Genomic DNA, 13,549 nt, shown 5'->3' on the forward strand with positions numbered 1-13,549 from the left:
GCATAAAAACCTGAGTAATGCGCGAAAAAGGCTGGTTACATTTCACTGATGATTTAGGACATTTCAGGTCTTCAGTGACCATCCGAATGTGTTCTTGGAGCCCATCGCAGACAGCACAGGGCAGAAGGCAGAGGTGCTCCCCAGATATGATACCAGTCCATCGCAGGGCACACTCGCAGGCACTGTCATGCATGATGACATGTCTTTGGACTGCGGGAGGGAGCCTGCAGTAGTGCTGCTCACCAAACAGCGTCTCGGTCATCCCTCCTCGCAATATGCTTCTTAGTGCTGCTGCAAACCATCGTAAGTCTGTATGGCAAGATGGCTGGTTTTACCCCTAAGGAAACTGTTGAACCTGAAGTGCTTTAGCTAAACCTCACAACAGAATGTGCGACTTTTCAGATTGTTTAACTGTCAAATTGTAGTTATCCACACAATTAATAAGCAATTGCAACTTCGAGGTGGGTTGCAATTCCATTTTGAGATAATTCAATTTTATTGCAGTTTTTTTTAGTAGCATAATACAATGCAGCAACAGCAGATCAAAGGAGGACAGTTTGCTCTGGAAGGACTTTGCTAAGTGTACAACACATGCATTTCACATCACCGCTGCAAAACACAAAAAACACACTGCATGCATGCTCAATTACACCAATAAACAAAATGTATTTAAACTTATAATATTAGATTTATCATTTGGATACAAAAATTTTGAATGCAATGGAGGATATTTGATACACGTTTAAAGTGCTCCAGTATGAAGGAAAATTAGTAAAATTTCATGTCAAGGCATTTAGCTATTTCTGCTGGGTGACAATCGTTTTAAAACTATAAATTTAATTCATTAGGAGTCAGACAGGTTTTTAAACATTTTTGGTTTCAAACAATCAAAGTTGCCCTTCAAAAAAAAAAACAGACAACCCCGAGTTTTTCCCCCCCAAGTTCTTGGAAATCGGTGTTACTTCTTAAAGGTCTACTGTATAATAAAACAGTCTTAAAGTATTTGTTGTAGGACTTAAATACATGGTAGTAACAAATGTGTGTCGTCTTGCTCTTTTTTTCAACCAAAACGTACAGTGGTCACTGACCCCTGCTTCCCTAGTGGACAGCAGCAGGGGTTACAATGGAAAGGAACTGGATCTTTAGTTTAGTCAAACTGTGCCAAAGTAGAGGAACCGACTCCTTCTGTAATACAGACAGATAAATGTTTGTTTTCTTGTAAGCAGGTCACAACTCCAGTCTTTGTCTTCAGCATATTTAAAAAAAGTTACACATTTTAACACTCTCAATAGGAATACATTTATGAAAATAATAGCCTTATTACGTTTTTTGCAGCATACATCTTGATTGGCGTGCTTGTGAGCTTGATGGCAGATTCCCCATTAATAATGTGCAGGTCTTTAACCAGCACAAATGCACTGGTATCAAGGCGCCTGTTGTCTCCTTCAAATGATTCATGTAGTGGGAAGATGACGGCCATGCCCAGGCGACGGTGTTACTCCTGTGATAATTACAATGGAGCATGTGTGCAGCTTTGGTACCGTGAGACTCTCGCCACTGACGTCTACTGGAACAATATGGCTTCCTCAAGGTCTGCTTTTATAAAGTTACATGGTGTGCTTGGTGTCTGTGATAAATATCTGATATGGTGAAAGCACCTTCAACCCATGATAAGACTTTTCTTCAGGTCTACCCCTCCTCCACCCCCTCAAAATTAGCCAAAAAAATCAGCAGACAGATACAAAGGTAGCGCAAAAAAAATGAGAAAGGCCGACCTGCTGCTGTCACAAAGGAAAACGTGCAAAGTGAAAGCCCCGCCCACCCACTCCTCTACTCCTCACACACAGACTCCCCCAGGTCCACAGCACCCCCTCTGGTCAGTTTCCTCATCTTGCTAAAGTCCTGGTCAGAGCGCAGGAACAGGAACGTGGGGGTGCCCCCGCTGGTGAGGGGCAGGTCCTGCAGCTGGACATGGGGCTGCACTGGCTGCGTCTCTCCGCCATGTCGCCAGCAGAGGGTGTAGTGCTCAGGCTCAGCCACAGCGAACTTGGTGGCGCAGAGTTGGGCAAGGGCGTCGCCGCCTTCACCCGCCTTCCACAGTAGTGTCCGCACGGCGCTGTGCTCGCCGTCCTGGAAGAGCACGCGCACGAACCTCTGCAAGCGCGAAACATCAACATGTCAGAACTCTGCTGATCGCGAATCCTGCTCAGTGGTGCCTGTTCTTCCTGGACAGGCCCACTATCCACACACCTGGGAGACAGATGGGTGCATTCTGAACACAGACGCTTATGCATAGCATGCAAACTAACAAAGGTTGCTCAGAATTAACAGCTGCAGAAAATAACACTGGATGTGTATTTTCATTAAGCAGATTTTTGATTATGGTCTTTTCTGTACTGATACACAAATCACTGTATCAAAAGTCTTGTAGAGACCTTCCCATCAACTATACACACCCAGATACTTATAATAGATCCTTCATTTCACAAGTAGAGCATCTCATTTCAATCGCTAAAATTACTTTATACAATGAAGCAATTCCTAGATAAAAGAATATATTTGTTTCAAAGCAACTAAAAAACAGCAGATGCCTTTATGTGGACAATTTCTCAAATGAAACTGCAGGCTTTCTGTTTGTGTATTTTGGGTCATTTGGTTTTTTTTAGAAGGTGGTTCAGAGTTCATATGTTCATATGAAGCAACCAGGCTAAGCTGAGCAGCATCATGTCCGCACTGGCTTCTACCAGCTGGACCACAGCTCTCCGTACAGGACTAACCTGAAGGCTCGTCGGCTGCATGGCCCTGACAGCTCTCAGGGACTAACTTGGAGGCCCCCCAGCCGCTTGGGCCTGATGGCTTGCTGTCCGGGACTAACCTGCAGGCCCCCCAGCCACCTGGACCTGACAGCTCTCTGTCGGGGACTAACTTGGAGGCCCCCCAGCCGCTTGGGCCTGATGGCTTGCTGTCCGGGACTAACCTGCAGGCCGCCCAGCCACCTGGACCTGACAGCTCTCTGTCGGGGACTAACCTGGAGGTCCCCCAACCACTAGGGCCTGACAGCTCTCTGTCGGGGACTAACCTGGAGGCCCCCCAACCACTAGGGCCTGACAGCTCTCTGTCGGGGACTAACCTGGTTCTGCTGGGCTTCCCTCTGATTCTGGGCCTCCTGATTTCGGCGTTGACTCCACTCTCTGAGAGATTCCTGAGCCTCACTGGTCAGTTTGCCTACAGCATTGCCCCCTGCCTGACTCTGGATAAGGCACAGGCTGGCATAGACACTTGTCAAATAGTACCCTCCTGTGAAAGAAGCAAGACAGAGCAACTTCAACCTGGATCAGAATGAGAACCATTCCAGTCTGAATATTAGTTACCATAGTTACTTATAGTAAAATCCCACTGTCCGACTTGTTTTAATTTCAAAGAAGGCCTCTTAAATCATACAATTTGTAAAAATATTTCTCCTGCCAAGCAAATTTACAGTTAACATTATTTGCACAGTTCATAAGCCACCTTAGCAGGCAGACAGGCATTTAATGCAGCATTGCTTCCCCTCCCCTGTCAAACCCTCTTTGCAGACAGGTGAGCAGTATCTCTTCCCCTCCCTTGTCAAACCCTCTTCGTAGGCAGGCGATCAGTATCTCTTACCCTCCTCTGTCAGGCGTCCTTTGCAGGTAGGTGATCAGTGTTTCTTACCCTCCCCTGTCAGACCCCCTTTACAGTTAGGTGAGCAAGGTCTCTCACCCTCCACTGTCAAACCCTCTTTGCAGGCAGGCGATCAGCGTGTCTTACCCTCCCGTCAGATCCTCTTTGCAGGCAGGCGATGAGCGTCTCACCCTCGCCTGTCAGACCCCCTTCACAGGCAGGTGATCAGCGTCTCTTACCCTCCCCTGTCAGACCCCCTTCACAGGCAGGTGATCAGCGTCTCTTACCCTCCCTTGTCAGACCCCCTTTGCAGGCAGGCGATCAGCGTGTCTCACCCTCCCCTGTCAGACCCCCTTCACAGGCAGGTGATCAGCGTCTCTTACCCTCCCCTGTCAGACCCCCTTTGCAGGCAGGTGACCAGCATCTCTTACCCTCCCCTGTCAGACCCCCTTCACAGGCAGGTGATCAGCGTCTCTTACCCTCCCCCGTCAGACCCCCTTTGCAGGCAGGTGACCAGCATCTCTTACCCTCCCCTGTGAGCCAAGTGGGCTCCAGCAGCTCCATCATGTACTCCACCTCTATGTGGAGCTCTGGCATGTTGCACTGCACGATAACATAAGACAGGGCTGGGAGGAAGTCCTCAGCCCCAAATCCCTGGTCTGCAGAGGGAACAAGCAGGGGTGGCAATAACTCAAAGATCTCTTTGTCCTTTTTCACTCACACAGCTCTGAAATAATTCAAAGAGGCACTCTCACTGCTAGCAACTTTTGGCAAGCAGCTAAAGTCAACTCCAGGTAAACAACAGTGATGGAAACAGAATTATTCCACTCTAGGTCAGGTAACCCAGAGTTTGAGCTGACTGTATGGGATGGAGACAAGAAATAACCTGGCATTTTCAGCTTGGCTGTTACATTGAATTCCATTTCTTTACCAGGTTTTTCAACCAGTTTTTATTCTATGCTTGAATGCATTAAAGGAGCTTGTACTGCGAGCATGTGTTGAGCTGCTGCATGTCATCTGCACTCACCTGAATTGCCCATGGCCTTATAGACACTCTTGCATACTTGCAGCAGCAGCAGAACCTTGTCTATTGGGGAATATGCCCGCTGCATGAGCAGCAACTTCTGACGTGCCCTCTCCACTCCGTGGGAGTCCAGTATGCCCACCCGCACCCCAAAGTGTTCCGGCAGGCCCTCCTGGCTGGCACGCAGACTCTCCACCATCCTCTGGGTGGAGCCGTCCTGGGTGTGTAGAGCTAGCAGAGCCTGGTCCAGCTGGGCCTTCAGGGGCTTCAGAACACAGCCAAACATGGCCTTCTCCAGGGCCAAGTCTGCCACCAAACACACACACACACACACACACACACACACACATACACACATGTGCGTTCAGTCCAACACATTCCTGCACACCTTAAGGCAGTTACTGCATACTTATTCAATACATATGCATATATACAAACACACACACAAGACAATATTTCCATTTCCTTAGCTGCTTGGCAGAGAAGCACACAAAGGCTTATATCACTGCAGAATACCAACACAGAGACAAAATTCGAACACTTCCAACATTCAAAATTCCAAAGCACACATTCACACCAAGGCAAAGAGAAGACCTCAGTGTGTATCATACACAAAAACACACACACAAAATAAAATGATATAGACACTGACACACATAAATACATTTACAATGGCTCTTAGGTTTATTAGACTTGTCGGGGGAGAAAGTGGATTACAGATGCATGATGGGAGCGAGTCTTGGCTATGGTTGGGTTATATAGCACACTGAGAAGTGATCGCTGCTCTCCAGCTAAGCGTGGGACTGTGATATCTTCCCCGATAAGGAGATAAATGCAAATGCCTACACCAACGCAACACTGGACAAATCACTGAGCAAATGTGTCCACTTGTGAAAGGCTGTGCCTTGCCAGCATCCGCGTACCACCACAGCACGCAGTCCGGGGAACAATTCGTCAGGAGCTGCGCTCATTTCCAAGGCAAGTCGAAGCTCACTGCCTGTATGTCAGCTAACCCTAAGCTGGGCAAGAGGATTCTTCCTGCAAATCCCAAAGCATTCTTCACCTACATGTAATGAGATGAACCGCACTGGATAAAGAACAGCACAGCTCTATAATGTAGTCGTGACTTGAACTTTAACCCATACATGTGTCCCTTGTCAGCTTTCACCGTTTGCTAACACCTTCACAACCTTGTTTGTCTGGAAGTAAGACTCACTCATGAGGCCCCAGGGGGCCCAGAGTCCCCCCAACCCTGCTGTACCTTTCTCGTTCTCGGGCACCAGGGTCTCAATAGGGGGCTCCAGCTCCCCGCAGTCCAGCAGGAAGCCCTTGGCCTGGGACAGGAAGAGACGCAGGCCTTGCAGCAGCTCCCTGGCCGGCAGCAGCACAGCAGAGGGCTTGAGCTCCTCCTGGTGGCGCCGCAGGAAGTCCTGCACCAGTGAGCCGAAGGCTGAGCGCCGGTCCCGGGATAGCTCCTCCACCAGCTGGGCCACGCGTTTCTCAGGGGCGAAAAGCGACACAAAGGCAGCGCTGGCCCTGCAGAGGGCGGGCGCCACCGGCCGCTCCTCCGCCTCTTCCAGGCTACTGAAGGAGCTGCTGCTGTCCAGCTCAGAGAGGGAGGGCGCCCGCTGGCGCTCCAAGGCCAGCCCGGCATCTACCATAGCCTCCTCCCCAGGGACGGGGGGCTCAGCACCCTGGGGAACACCACAGGAAAAACGACTCAAGCCGTTCACCCACACATATGGCCAGTTTAGGTGTATATCGCTGGATTCCATTCACAGTGAAATTCTGTACATGGTCTATAGCTTGGGGTGATAAACTGTGTTGGAGATGGACCTGAGCCCTTACCGCAGTATGTGGTATCTGGTAATCATCCTCTTCGGAGGTTGGTGAGAGCGCGGGGGTTCTCCTCAGAGGGGGTGCTGCTGTTGTGGCCCTTTTCCTCATGCAGTCTTGGTCCTCTGGGCCACCAGAGGGTGGCAGACCCACCGGGGGTGAGGTGGAGGTTGGAGACAAACTGCAGGAAGTCTCTGTGGAAACGCGGACCCGCAGGCTGCGCTTGAAGCGGTGGCGCTTGTGCAGGGCACCACGGCTGGGAGGCTCCTGCAGGAAAAGGGGGTTGATGAAGCACAGTGCCCCCTGGCAGCCCCGGGTACGCTGCATGCACATCTCCAGGGATGGGCCCGGTCTGTCTTGTGGTGCGGAGCCATCAGCCAGCTGGTCTGTTGAGGGCTGCCCATTATTCAAGTGGGAACTCCAGAACTCTGCAGAGAGGCAATGATGAAGTGACACCGCTAACTGTTATCATGTGAGATGCGTTACACCCCCACACTGGGGAGGGGGGTGACATTTGGGTGGTATATACCTATCCCCATGTGTGAGATGGACTCCAGCTGTCCGTGGGATGAGGCCTTGGCAATGGCTTCTGGGAGCTCCAGGGGGAAGGGTAACACGTCCCTGGAACAGATCACACATTTACTTCTGTGTCCCATCCCACTACATGACGACAACGGCACACAGCTTTGGCGTGTCCCTGAGTCACAGTGGCTCAGCATAGTGAGGATGCTTTGGCAGGGGGCGCCGGTCCAGCTGGATGGGGGGTGTGGAGCAGTGCTTACCGGCTGATGCAGTAAAAAGCCACGAGGCGGCACAGGTCGGGGAAGCTGATGGCGGAGCCCTCCAGGGAGAAAGCTGTGGGAAGAGACTGAAGATGAGACCCCGCCACCATGATCCTGCCCTCTGTCACCCAGCCACGCTTCTGACGTGCCTCATTTACTGAGACTTGACTGGCAGTAGCAGATGGAAGCAAAACAGTACATGTTCTCGTGTAGTTTACTCTAGACTTCCTGAGCGTAAGAGAAGCTGACAGCGATGTGCATTAGCACTGAACCCAGGCCTATGCGAGGCAGTTAAACAGCCCATTTATCACAACAATCTATGTTAATGCTGGCACAATTATATGATGCACTGTATTAAATTAAAAATATCAAAACTCAAAAAAGATTTCCTTTTTAAAGACCTTTCCCAAATGCCTCCTCAATCAGGCTGAACTAAACTATTATAACACTGCTAACAGTCCCCATAACCCTTTGGAAAGTGTGATCACTGCATTCTGAGAATGCATGAATCACACTAAACTTTTGATGCTTGTCACTACAAGTCATTTGGAGTTTCTACACATATAGAACATATTTTATTTATTTTTTACAGCAGCAGTTTCTCTTAACACTTGCAACACTAGCTAACACATGCTTAAGATATTTTCATTATTTAATTCAAAGAGAAAAAACTTAAAATATCATGTTTTACGTTCTCAGGCGATTGATAGCGTCCGTTTGTCAACAATGCGATACAACAGCAATAAAAATGATCGGGTCTGAATTTAGAATTGCCACGGGTGTAACAAAAACATTTCAGCCCACAGACCTTCATTAGCGTGCCCATAATATAATAAAATTGACCCTGTCTTTATTTAGATTATTCTGTTCAAATCTGCATTTCAATAAGTAGACCTTAAAGTGATATAACTTTTTAAATGACTGTATGAGTATCCCGACTGGGGTGGCAGTCATGTAATATGGGGTTGAGGAGGAAGAAGTGAGGATTAGGCATGTTCAGGCTGGACAGATGAGCAGGGGCGGGATTCGCTCTGGACTGTCGCGGTTCTTATTGGGTTATGAGAGTTGCAAGGTCATAAACAAACAGAAGCCGACTTCCACTTGTGACAGAGGACAAGGCACAGGTGTCACCCATGGCCACCTGGCAGAGCCCCCCAGTGCCACACTCATGCCCGCTAGGCTCTCAAAATGTGTTTTCTGCTATGTGTTTTGTGAGATTATTACTTATATAAACTGTAAAGTGTGACCCTGACCCCACTCGATACTTGTGTCGTACCACTGTACACGCCTTGGCCCTGCTGCACATAGCGGGCTCGATACTTGTGTCTTATAACTGTACACGCCTTGGCCCTGTTGCACATAGCGGGCTCGATACTTGTGTCTTATAACTGTACACGCCTTGGCCCTGTTGCACATAGCGGGCTCGATACTTGTGTCTTATAACTGTACACGCCTTGGCCCTGTTGCACATAGCGGGCTCGATACTTGTGTCAGAAAACTAGGCAACCCATGATGACAGAATTTCCATTAGTTACATTTATGGATGTACACCTACAGGCAATTTGGTAACTCTAGTTATCAAACTGAGTACCCAGAGGAAACATTACAATGACATGGCGAGAACATGCAAACTCCACACACATGGAGCTATGGGGGGGAGACTCGAACCCGGGTCCCAGAGGTGCAAAACAACAGTGCTAACCACTGCATCACCCACCCAAATGTGATAACATAATCATTTAAATTACAGCAATATCTGTTATTTGCATTTTTTGTGACATGAGGATAGACATAGTTGCCACCCCCAGTTGCAAGTACATAGTAAGCAATGGTGGCAGTTTGTTTTGATCCCAGATATCTGATCACCAAAGTCTTGGGTAGATGAAGATGACTAAATGGTGTAGTTGCAACATTCAGTTGGATAAATAAATAAGAAAAACCTAACTTATGTCACTATTTCTGGGCTCCTTTCATTGAATATGTAGCAACTTTCCTGTATATGCATGAGCCATTCACACCTGACCACCCCCCCCCCCCCCTTTTATGACGCTGATGGGGATGTATCTGGATCGCGTTTCACCATTGCGTTGTTCATCTAATTACCAAGCGAATGCGATTTGAATATGTGGAAATGCGGCTATTTAGAATGTGAATAGTGATCTTCAGGTGAGGGCGGCACTACACACCCCCGATGCAGGTAAAACAAAGAAAGGTGACATGGTTTACTTTTTTGCCGATTTAACCTAATTTTTAACCTAACTTTAATATTTCTGACAATTGCTGTTTTGAAAAGAAGACAGATTACGGATTTAGTCAGCATTTTTTTCATGTTTGTACAGTATGATTACAGTGAGTTATGAATTGAAATACACGACAAAGATACGCAGCATCACCGATGATGCCGTCGACTCCAGAGGGATAAACAAACTTATGCGAAAAATCAAGACTAACCCAAGTTCAGATCAAGACTAACCAGTGCATTCAGACCATGATTCTGCTTGCTAAAGCTGCCGGACAGGACAAAGGGAAAAAAAAAACAAAAGACTAACCTAAGCCTGAGGGGTTGAGTAAGGTATAGGCTATCGTAGGCCACAGCAAAAGAGAGAACGGTCAGACTTCTTAAATTTGGTTGATCCATCTGTGAATGTGATGCTCCCCACCTCTAACCAGTGAATTTTACTGACAGCACCCCACATTATGATGCCAGGAGTAACGCTGGTGTAACCCGGCCTCATGCACACCCACAATGCGACCCCTATCAAATTCCGCCAAGTGCTGGTGATGCTGTCTTGCAAATTGGATCATATACATACCCATTGCTGGTCTGCACATGTACCTAATTACATTCAACTTGGACCATTACTTCTGGGTGCTTAACTTTTTTTGTCATTGAGTATATTCACAGACAGCCATGGAAAAAATTAAGAGAGAACTCTATATTTTTAAACAAATTTGCATTTTTAAATCCTGACTTAATCGTGGTTCTGCTGGCAGAAGGTTTGTTTTCGGGTTCAAAATTTCTAAGACAGCAGTACTCAAGAACAAGGTGATGCAGGAGACACTGGGAACGACCAGAAACCAGCCAGGTAAAAGGTGGATGTGACATTCTAATGCTGGAGATGACTGTCAGCTCATCTGACAGTTTCTCATGAATCGAAGGATGACATCACGTGACCTTCCAAAGGAATGGGAAACATTAAGTGCAGGCAGGTGTGAGGTGCACTGGATAGTAGGATAGTTTGTATCAGGCTCCTAGAAGCAGGACTGAGGTCTCATAAAGCGGGGAGGAAGCGCTTCATTAATGAGAAACAGGGAAGAACCAGACTGCAGTTTGCAGAAAAATATACATATATTATTCACAGACACACACCCATAAATTGAGAAATGACTGAAACAAAAAATTATGCTGTGGTCTCTTAATTTTTCCGCGGCTGTATACAGAGGTGAGACTGAAGCTTGGGCACTTGTCTTAATTTAATCAGGTTCACCATATCTGCACTTGTTCTTTTAAGAGCCACCACTAACCTGGACTAGGGCTTTGTGACACAATTAAATTCCCACACGATAAAGTTCTCCACCATGAATTTCGCTGACTGTCTGCTCAACTGCTACTGATAAAATTTACTGAGCAGGTGGGCTGGCAACATAAAAAAAAAAACTATAAACTTTATTTTAGAATATTCAGAAAATCATCTCTCGCCCAACAGTTTGAGAAACACTGACCTGTACAATGTTCCTGGAAGTTTGCAAAAAGATCCACAGAATATGTTAAGATGGCAGACGGCTCTGTTCACAAGATGGCGGCTGCAAGCCTTCCCTTTTCACCCTCTGCTGTCCTCTGTCCTTGCAGTTTCAATTTTGGGGATGAGGTCTCTGGTCTACCAGGTGTAGATTTTATGAACAGGTAATAAGATGCATCAAAGATCAAATAGAGTCAACAAAGTAATATCAAATAAAATGAAAATGTTAACAAAGTGTCTTATCTAATTCCTCCTTCTTTTTGCTGTCACTAACTGCCATTGATCTGACACGTTCTTGAGTTATGATGCTGTCAAGCTCAAGTATCTGAGCTGGCCTTCTCTCTGCGATCACAATGCAGTGCTGCTTCAATTTTTTGAGATTTGTCTCAAAATTTGTTCGCGTTCAGATCTTCAATATTACAACATGTCTGCAAAGGTTGAAAAAGATCTGTCATATACTTTTTGAGTTATCATGCTAATGGTATCATGAATCAAAACTGCCTATTTCCATTTTGAATGCCAAGCAATATTAAGCAATGATCTTACAGGATTATCAAATCCTACATTACATTAGAACAGATGGGTTTATTACAGTGCACATAACTTTCCATAAGATGAGAAAGTTGCTCCTATACAGTATTGTGAAAGAGTAAGTACAATAAAACAAAATATAAAAAAAGAGAAGAATTTGACATATTTTGATGGCTTAATTAATTTTTATTTGGACAATATTGGTATATAAAGGTACATCCACCCATCCATTTTCTATGAAAAATATGTTTTATGATAATTTGATAAAAACAACAAATGTAATGTTATTCGGTGAAAAAAAATACATACAGGGGCAGCACAGTGGTTAGCACTGTCACCTCACACCTCTGGGACCTGGGTTTGAGTCTCTGCCTGGGCTCCATGTATGTGGAGTTTGCATGTTATCCCTGTGTCATTGTGGGATTTAGTCTGGGTCCTCTTGTTTCCCCCCAGTCCAAAAACATGCTGAGGCTGTTTGGAGTTACCAAATTGCCCATAGAGAGGTATGTGCGTGCATGCATCTTGTGATGGATTGGCGCCCTGTCCTGGGTTGTTCCCTGCCTTGTGCTTGTACCCTCTGGGATAGGCTCTGCCCCCACTGTGACCCTGAACAGGTTAAGTGGGTTAAGAAAATGGATGGATGGAAAAAATGTACACCCCTAGTTTTAATAGCTGCTGTTGGCCTCATTTGGCAGAAATGTGGTCCTACTACAGTTGCCCCATGTCAGGCTGGCCTACTAAGTTTCCCTATGATGTCGTGCTCGCCTTGATTGCTCTCATTGTACCACCCATGTTTTCATCTTTATATGTAAGGATTTACTATTCAATAGTTTGGGGTCACTTAGAAATTTCCTTATTTCCCATGAAAACATGCATGAAATTAGATTGATTATGAAATATAGCTAAATACAAAAGAGTCATTGACAAAGTTAGAAAAAATCATTTTGAAATTAAAATAATTGTGTTAGAGCCAGTTTGTACTGCTCTGTGCAGGAAGTAGTACACAGCATTGTATGAGATCTTCAGTTTCCTGGCAATTTCTCGCATGGAATAGCCTTCATTACTCAGAACAAGAATAGACTGCTTGATGATTATGGGCCTCTGTACACCTATATAGATATTCCATAAAAAAAACTGCTGTTTCTAGCTATGATAGTCATTTACATTAACAATGTCTACACAGTATTACTGATCAATCTGATGTTATTTTAATGGACAAAAAAAAATCAATTTCTAAGTGACCACAAACTTTTGAATGTAGTGTAGGCCCTAGCTTGCCAATCGTGCATTAATTGTTGTTGTTGGTGGCTGCGTCTTTGTTGTTACCTCTATTGTCTTCTGGACCCATGCTTCTGTGGATTGGCTCGAGTGTTTAAAGGCACTTTTCCACTGCACCAGATTTCATATTTTGCTACTTCGAGAAATACCATAACTACGGTAATTCAAGGTGTTTCTTTTCCACTGGCGTAAAAACTGGAACCGCCACTGAATCACATCACAACACGAGGCAGAGTATTTTGTACTGAATTCATAAAGTAGTTGTAGTATATTATAGGGTTGGGAGATGTGTGACATTAACATTTAATGCACATGCAATTATTACATCGCAAGGACTGTGATAGTCAGCTGGGTTGAGATCAGGTTCGTTCATAGTGTTCGGACATTACAGCAGTTCACGTTTCACTAAAACATTTTTATGTTGTCACAGGAAACAATGCCACAGCTTGCGGCTTGCCTTTTGGCCCCCTGTCGGAGTTGCCAGAGGTGCACTCGACTCCGCCGAAAGCAGCAAGCCATAAGATAAAGCGGAAAAGCAGAAGACGGGAAGAGATGCCAGAGGCTGGGGGATTCTTCCGAGGGGCTGTCTCTGTCTCCGCTGCTTGCCCTGCTGCGTGGCGGGAGGAATACCTCCGAATTCTGGATCCGGCGGTGTTCGCCGCTTCACCGAAGTGGGAGCAGGAAGGCCGCATCGCCACTGTTCCCGTTGCCGGTGT

The 13,549-nt window shown here is 46.3% G+C and overlaps 1 protein-coding gene across 5 annotated transcripts in view; it reads right to left on the minus strand.

Annotated features, from left to right (window-relative positions):
* Positions 1 to 472: 472 nt before the first annotated feature.
* The window catches only part of rin1b (Ras and Rab interactor 1b), a 30,570-nt gene continuing 17,493 nt past the window's right edge, over positions 473 to 13,549 (minus strand). For 3 of the 5 annotated variants that reach the window (XM_049028996.1, XM_049028997.1, XM_049028995.1), the window contains exons 4-11: positions 7,285 to 7,357; positions 7,032 to 7,123; positions 6,515 to 6,930; positions 5,928 to 6,360; positions 4,670 to 4,972; positions 4,170 to 4,301; positions 3,131 to 3,297; positions 473 to 2,154 (exon numbers count right to left, since the gene is read on the minus strand). In XM_049028996.1, coding sequence (XP_048884953.1) covers positions 1,831 to 2,154; positions 3,131 to 3,297; positions 4,170 to 4,301; positions 4,670 to 4,972; positions 5,928 to 6,360; positions 6,515 to 6,930; positions 7,032 to 7,123; positions 7,285 to 7,357 — 1,940 coding nt within the window. In that variant the 3' untranslated portion in view covers positions 473 to 1,830. Of the gene's footprint in view, positions 2,155 to 3,130; positions 4,056 to 4,103; positions 4,302 to 4,669; positions 4,973 to 5,927; positions 6,361 to 6,514; positions 6,931 to 7,031; positions 7,124 to 7,284; positions 7,358 to 11,007; positions 11,163 to 13,549 lie in introns of those variants that run through there. The other 2 variants (XM_049028999.1, XM_049028998.1) reach the window with 2 other exon arrangements.

Source organism: Brienomyrus brachyistius, chromosome 10 (genome assembly GCF_023856365.1).
Source record: "Brienomyrus brachyistius isolate T26 chromosome 10, BBRACH_0.4, whole genome shotgun sequence".
Classification (NCBI taxonomy): domain Eukaryota; kingdom Metazoa; phylum Chordata; class Actinopteri; order Osteoglossiformes; family Mormyridae; genus Brienomyrus; species Brienomyrus brachyistius.